This window comes from Oncorhynchus kisutch, unplaced genomic scaffold (assembly GCF_002021735.2).
Source record: "Oncorhynchus kisutch isolate 150728-3 unplaced genomic scaffold, Okis_V2 scaffold3757, whole genome shotgun sequence".
Taxonomy (NCBI): domain Eukaryota; kingdom Metazoa; phylum Chordata; class Actinopteri; order Salmoniformes; family Salmonidae; genus Oncorhynchus; species Oncorhynchus kisutch.
The window spans coordinates 323,359-331,320 of record NW_022265702.1 but is presented as its reverse complement, the minus strand read 5'-3'; the positions used below and the strand labels follow the sequence as shown (position 1 = coordinate 331,320).

Genomic DNA, 7,962 nt, shown 5'->3' with positions numbered 1-7,962 from the left:
CTACTTTGACACAACGTATACGCCTCACACACATGGTTATGGGCTTAAAGAAGGTAAGGGGGAGACCTAAACAGTTTTCCTTTAACTAAAATGTGTGTGTGGGGGGGGGGGGGGCTGCCTTCATCAACATCCACGTCTTCCTCATTTAACCCCCCTGAATCAGAGAGTTGTAGGGGGGGGGGGCTGCCTTAATCATCATCCACATCTTCCTCATTTAACCCCCCTGAATCAGAGAGGTGTAGGGGGGGGGGGGGGGGGCTGCCTTAATCAACATCCACGTCTTCCTCATTTAACCCCCCTGAATCAGAGAGGTGTAGGGGGGGGGGGCTGCCTTAATCAACATCCACGTCTTCCTCATTTAACCCTCCTGAATCAGAGAGGTGTGGGGGGGGGGGCTGCCTTAATCAACACCCACGTCTTCGGCGCCCGGGGTGCTGCCTCGCTCAGGGTTATAGAGTTAAAATGTATTCCATCTTGAGTTTACATCCCAATATTCCACACTGTATTATATACATCACAGAAGACTGAGATATAACTAAACAGTTTGACATAGTTTGACACCTGATTTTCGGGCAGTAAAAAATAAATAAATCATGAAAAATCTGATTAACATTCCCCCCACGGGGCCACTGGGTCATTTGACTGCAGGAAAGAGAGTTTGTATTTATTTCCATGCGAGCCCCGTTGTCACAGTGTGGTACGGAATCAGAAAGACAGATAGGTAAATGACTGACTCAGGTATAGAGTGTAGTAGGACTGGTAGAGGTAAGGCCAATGGGGAAGATACACTGAGACAATGGCACTGTTCATCGCACTGTTCATCTACACACACACACACACACACACACACACATACGCATGAATGCACACACACACACACACACACAAATGCACACACACACGCATGAATGCACACACACACAAACACACACAAATGCACACACACACACACAAATGCACACACACACACACACACACACACACACACACACACACACACACACATACGCATGAATGCACACACACACATACACATGAATGCGCGCACACACACACACACACACACTTACACACACACACACACGGACACTGGATGACGTGCAACGGAAAATATGAAAATGAGGCCCTTAATCTCCAACCATTGTCAGAGCTGCTGTATGTGCTGAGTATAAGATGTGGTGTGTTTCAGCGATGTCCTGGTGTCTATTCTTCTAGGATCTGTTTTGAACCTGTGACGGACAACTTTCATTAAGGACTGAGAAGACGGCTGTTACCCGCTGTTTCTACGCTGCTTGGACCTGGTGACAGACAGAGAGAGAGAGAGAGAGAGAGACAGAGAGAGAAAGAGAGAGAGAGACAGAGAGAGAAAGAGAGAGAGAGAGAAAGAGAGAGAGAGAGAAAGAGAGAGAGAGACAGAGAGAGAGAGAGAGAGAGAGAGAGAGAGACAAAGAGACAAAGAGAAAAAGAGAAACAGAGAGAAAGGAGAGTGAAAGGAAAGAGACAGAGAGAAAAGAGAGAGAGACAGAGAGAAAGGAGAGAGAGACAGAGAGAAAGGAGAGAGAGACAAAGAGGAAGGAGAGAGAGAGAGAGAGAGAGAGAGAGAGAGAAAGGAGAGAGAGACAGAGAGAAAGGAGAGAGAGACAGAGAGGAAGGAGAAAGACAGAGAGAGAGACAGAGAGAAAGGAGAGAGAGACAGAGAGGGAGGAGAGAGACAGAGAGGAAGGAGAGAGACCGAGAAAGGAGAGAGAGACAGAGAACAGGGAGAGAGAATAGATCAGAGATAGAATAGAATAGAGGACCAGCTGTGTGGACCTTCATATGGAGTCTACAACAGAGGGAGGAGGAGGAGGAGGAGGAGGAGGAGGAGGAGGGCTGAGGGAGCTGGTTCTAAAGTGGTTTACAGAGACCCAGGCCCCTCTCATTCTCCTCCATGAAGGAAACTTTCCCGATTGGTTCCAAGGCTTCACCACCAGGAAGTAAGTGATATACTTGCATAATGAGGAATCTGGACAGGACAGCAGTGGGAATAAGTACAATTGTCTCAGTGTTTTAGCAGATCAGATCTCTGTTTTGAGGTATATTGAAGGTCTGAAAGCAAATGAAGTTCTCTGACAGCAAACTGTAGCATCGTTTTGGATGCCTCATTGTTTCATTGAATATAGTAATACATTATACCGTCGGTTCAAAACCACGGACTCTGAAACAGGCAGAAAGAAGGATATTTTTTGAGGCTCTTCATCTCAAGTAATTGTCATAAATGGTGCAAAGAGAGAGACTGAAGCTACAGTGGGTTTCTATCCAATTGGCGAACAGATGTTCATGTGAACATTTTAAAATCAGAATAAAGACATTTTCCCCACCAGCGCCATCAAAATAAACTTGTTGTAGATAAAATGCTGTGTGTAATGATTCCCATGTACCGAATAAAACACACAGGTTGAACAGGTTTCATCACATTATGGGAGACAGAGAGAGACAGAGAGAGAGAATGAGAGAGACAGAGAGAGACACAGAGAGAGAATGAGAGAGACAGAGAGAGACACAGAGAGAGAATGAGAGAGAGAGAGAGAGAGAGAGAGACACAGAGAGAGAATGAGAGAGACAGAGAGAGACACAGAGAGAGAATGAGAGAGACAGAGAGAGACACAGAGAGAGAATGAGAGAGAGAGAGAGAGAGAGAGAGAGAGAGAGAGAGAGAGAGAGAGAGAGAGAGAGAGAGACAGAGAGAGAGAGAGAGAGAGAGAGAGAGAGAGAGAGAGAGAGAGAGAGGAGGAGAGACAGAGAGAGAGAGAGACAGAGAGAGGGAGAGACAGAGAGACAGAGAGAGAGAGAGAGAGAGAGAGAGAGAGAGAGAGAGAGAAGAGAGAGAGAGAGAGAGAGAGAGAGAGAGAGAGAGAGAGAGAGAGAGAGACAGAGGGAGACCGATAAAGAGGGAAGGAGATAAAGATAAAACAATATGTAACAATGTGCTATACATATATATACAGTATATATACAGTATATTAAAGCTAATTTCCCTGTGAAATCAGTTGACAGCGTATTTTGTTCTCTACTTCCTCCCTTCCTGTCAGGGAAGCAGAGGATCAGCTGAGAGACAAGCCTCTGGGATGTTTTCTCATCAGACTCAGTGACAAAGCCGTAGGATACATCCTCTCATACAAGTGATTCCTCGTACTGGTTTGGTTACCTAAGACACTTCATAACAAAACATTAAACATATCATTTCATTCCTTTAAAAAACGAAATGTGCAGCTTAGCCTACAGTGGGTTGGGAAAGGTTTTAAAGATTGCAATTGCATGTGTTTTTGTTTCTTTCCAGAAGGTTCTGTTCAATAGAAGGAATGAACAGGAATTCTATTTAGATTGTTCACACACTGTTACACCAAAACAAGGTTTGTAGTCAGTATTGTATCTTCTCATGCCGTCACATTTCGTCTTCACTAAACCTGTATTCTTCCTCAGAGGACAAGATCGCTGCCGCCATTTTGTGATCAACCAGGACCAAGCTGGGCTGTTCGCTATCTCCGGGGACGACCAGCCTCACCACAGCCTCACAGAACTGATAGAGCACTACAGAGTCCATCCCATCCAGCCCTTTGGAGAGTCCCTCACCTCTACATACTGTTGTCAGGTAGGAGAACCAATAATATGACAGAGTCCCTCACCTCTACATACTGTTGTCAGGTAGGAGAACCAATAACATGACAGAGTCCCTCACCTCTACATACTGTTGTCAGGTAGGAGAACCAATAACATGACAGAGTCCCTCACCTCTACATACTGTTGTCAGGTAGGAGAACCAATAACATGACAGAGTTACTGTTGTCAGGTAGGAGAACCAATAACATGACAGAGTCCCTCACCTCTACATACTGTTGTCAGGTAGGAGAACCAATAACATGACAGAGTCCCTCACCTCTACATACTGTTGTCAGGTAGGAGAACCAATAACATGACAGAGTTACTGTTGTCAGGTAGGAGAACCAATAACATGACAGAGTTACTGTTGTCAGGTAGGAGAACCAATAACATGACAGAGTCCCTCACCTCTACATACTGTTGTCAGGTAGGAGAACCAATAACATGACAGAGTCCCTCACCTCTACATACTGTTGTCAGGTAGGAGAACCAATAACATGACAGAGTTACTGTTGTCAGGTAGGTGAACCAATAACATGACAGAGTCAGTCCCTCACAGTTGGGAAAATGTTGGTTAAAATGTAACCTTGTCTGATAGAGGAAGCCTATGGTGTTGTAGTCTATCTGTGGTCTGTGTTCAGTCAAGCTCAGGACAGCTGTATAATGTGTTGCAATCTAACTGTGTTCTGTGTTGCATCTTCTCATGCCATCACAGTCTATCTTCTCATGCCATCTCAGTCTATCTGTGTTGCATCTTCTCATGCCATCCCAGTCTATCTGTGTTCTGTGTTGCATCTTCTCATGCCATCTGTGTTCTGTGTTTTAGTCAAGCTCAGGAGAGCTGTATGATGTGGTGCAGTTCGAGACCAAAGAGAAGAAGAAGACTGGTGGGGTCAGTGTCCGAGCTCTGAGAAGTTACTGGGACCAGCAGAACGAACAGAAGAATGACCAACACCAACAGAATGACCATCAAAAGGACCATCACAATGACCCACGGAACGACCCATGGAACGACCCACGGAATGACCCACGGAATGACCCACGGAATGACCAACACCAATGGAATGACCTGCCGCCAACTAGGCAGCCCCCTGCAGTGCCACCCGTGCTGCCGCCCAAAACCAACAACAGGAAGTTGACATCAACAGTATCCATTGGCAGGAAGTCCCTCCCACAGGTACAGTAGGCTAGCCGCTACGATGGCTGAAGTCAGGTTATAGGCGGTGACGTAATGACATGGTATTACCCGACAGGGTCATGACCTGTGGTGTAGGAAACATTTACAGTGGTATTAGTTCATCTTCAGGTGACCTTTCTGTATTTCATACAGAAATATTCTATGACTAAAAACCCAATGTATTTCCTGTGTTCTGTCTTTAGCAAGCAGTACCTCCAGTCCCAAGGCGAGGCCCACCTCTGACCCACTCTCTGAGTGGAACCTTGTCTGACAAGAGCGCGTCTCAAACCCAATACGCCGAAATACATCATGACCAAACCAAGACCACATCTCACAGTCAAACCCAATACGCTGAGATACATGCTAACCACAACAAGACCACATCTCACAGTCAAACCCAATACGCAGAAATACACCATGACCAAACCAAGACCACATCTCACGGTCAAACCCAATACGCAGAAATACACATGAACCAGAACAAAGTGGAGAGACTGGCCAGTACTGGGAGTCTGAACCAGAGGAGGAGCACCGGGCCCTGGTTCTCCAATAACACCTCCACAGCAGCAGGAGTAGTCATGTACTCTGAGCTGAACCTGCCAGATGGACGGAGCCGCTCTCTACCCCGCCTGGACGACGCCACGGAGGAGGAGGAGGAGGAGGGGTACTCCGACAGGATAACCATCCATTGCTTCCCCAACACCTCTCACTCCCCCAATCCCCCCAAGAGGGTCACCTGCCACGCCTACTCTCTTCAGGACCCCAGGGAAAGCCCCCGGCCACAGATCCACGGTGGACCACAAAGCCTGGATCAGCTGAGCAACAACCCACTGTACCAGGCCTCTGTCGGGCTTGGTGAGGGCCGGGACACCCCCTGGAAGGTACCACAGAAGCAGAGAGAAGGGGACCCTGGCAGAAGCCCCCAGGACCAGACTCCTCAGCAGGAGGAGAGTATGTATGCAGAGGTTCCAGAGGGGCCATCTCCTCCCCGTCATCTGATTACAGACAACACCTATGAGCAGATCCCAGGGGACGGTGGCCTAAAGAGGACACAAAGCACAGCCACAGACCAGGAGGGAAACACCTATGAGATGCTGGAGAACCTGAAGTCCAAGGAGTCTACTTGGGGCAAGAAGGTAAAAGAACTACTGAAATAGTCCTTGAGTATCTAGATACACAAAATGATCATCACGATGTTATGCAAAATGAAAAGATTCTTAAATAAATATATACAGTCCACATAACTGGTAAAATGAAGGAAACACGCGAGTGCAACTGTGTACAACAACATACTGTATGTGTTCCTACCAACATCTGACTGCACTCACTGCAGACATCCAGGTAACAGGTAACGTATATGGAAAGCAGCAGGTGCTTCTACACAGGTGTGGTTCCTGAGTTAATTAGCAATTAACATCCCATCATGCTTAGGGCCATTATTTTGGTTACCGTGGATAGAAGAAGAGATCTCAGTGACTTTCGGATCTCAGTGGCTCTCAAATGGAGCGTGAGGGGTTTAAAGGTGTGTGTGTGTGTGTGTCTCAGTCACCAGATCTCAACCCAATTGAACACTTATGGGAGATTCTGGAGTGGTGACTGAGACCAGCGTTTTCCACCACCATCAACAAAACAAAACACCAAATGATGGAATTTATGTAGAAAATATAAAAAAGAAAGATAAACCCTTGAATGAGTCGGTGTGTCCAACCTTTTGACTGGTCCTGTATATACCCACACTGTATAATGATAACATATATTCTATTGATTCTGTTGCTATGCAGAATATCACATGGAGAAAATTATTCCCTGAATACAAGAAGAAATAGCAGCACCCTGCAGATTCAGCAACAAGACAATCAGCACCCTGTAGATTCAGCAACAAGACAATCAGCACCCTGTAGATTCAGCAACAAGACAATCAGCACCCTGCAGATTCAGCAACAAACCAATCAGCACCCTGCAGATTCAGCAACAAACCAATCAGCACCCTGCAGATTCAGCAGGAAGACAATTCTTTGGTCAATGTTATTGTATTTAGGAAATGTGTAGACTGGTGTTATCTCTGTGTGAAATGTGTAGACTGGTGTTATCTCTGTGTGAAATGTGTAGACTGGTGTTATCTCTGTGTGAAATGTGTAGACTGGTGTTATCTCTGTGTGAAATGTGTAGACTGGTGTTATCTCTGTGTGAAATGTGTAGACTGGTGTTATCTCTGTGTGAAATGTGTAGACTGGTGTTATCTCTGTGTGAAGTGTGTTTTATTAGCAAATATAAATTACATGCATTTTCCCTTATCTCCACATTGATTGTACTTGGAAATTGAAACTCAAGCTGTCTTGAGCAGAGAGAGAGAGAGAAACTAGTGAAGCTATACACTGAGTGTACAAAACATTATTGAGTTGCACCCCCTTTTAACCCACAGAACAGCCTCAATTCATCGGGGCGTGGACTCTACAAGGTGTTAAAAGCCTTCCACAGGGACTCTACAAGGTGTTGAAAGCCTTCCACAGGGACTCTACAAGGTCTTGAAAGCCTTCCACAGGGACTCTACAAGGTGTTGAAAGCCTTCCACAGGGTCTCTACAAGGTGTTGAAAGCCTTCCACAGGGACTCTACAAGGTGTTGAAAGCCTTCCACAGGGACTCTACAAGGTGTTGAAAGCGTTCCACAGGGACTCTACAAGGTGTTGAAAGCCTTCCACAGGGTCTCTACAAGGTGTTGAAAGCCTTCCACAGGGTCTCTACAAGGTGTTGAAAGCCTTCCACAGGGACTCTACAAGGTGTTGAAAGCCTTCCACAGGGATGCTGGCCCATGTTGACTCCAATGCTTCCCACAGTTGTGTCAAGTTGGCTGGATGTCCTTTGGGTGGTGGACCGTTCTTGATACACACAGGGAAACTGTTGAGTGTAAAAAACCCAGCATCGTTGCAGTTCTTGACACACTCAAACTGGTGCGCCTGTATAATACTACTTCCTGTTTATGGAACCCCTCTGTACTGTATAATACTACTTCCTGTTTATGAAACCCCTCTGTACTGTATAATACTACTTCCTGTTTATGGAACCCCTCTGTACTGTATAATACTACTTCCTGTTTATGAAACCCCTCTGTACTGTATAATACTACTTCCTGTTTATGGAACCCCTC

At 46.0% G+C, this 7,962-nt stretch overlaps 1 protein-coding gene across 1 annotated transcript; it reads left to right on the top strand.

Annotated features, from left to right (window-relative positions):
- The first annotated feature begins 1,710 nt into the window (after nt 1–1,710).
- Nucleotides 1,711–7,246, top strand: LOC109884671 (uncharacterized). Its single transcript, XM_031820940.1, has 6 exons — nt 1,711–1,976; nt 3,072–3,161; nt 3,463–3,631; nt 4,466–4,816; nt 5,020–5,952; nt 6,598–7,246. Exons 1-6 carry the CDS (start codon nt 1,819–1,821, stop codon nt 6,640–6,642), a joined length of 1,746 nt encoding a protein of 581 aa, XP_031676800.1. The 5' UTR covers nt 1,711–1,818; the 3' UTR covers nt 6,643–7,246.
- Nucleotides 7,247–7,962: the final 716 nt, after the last annotated feature.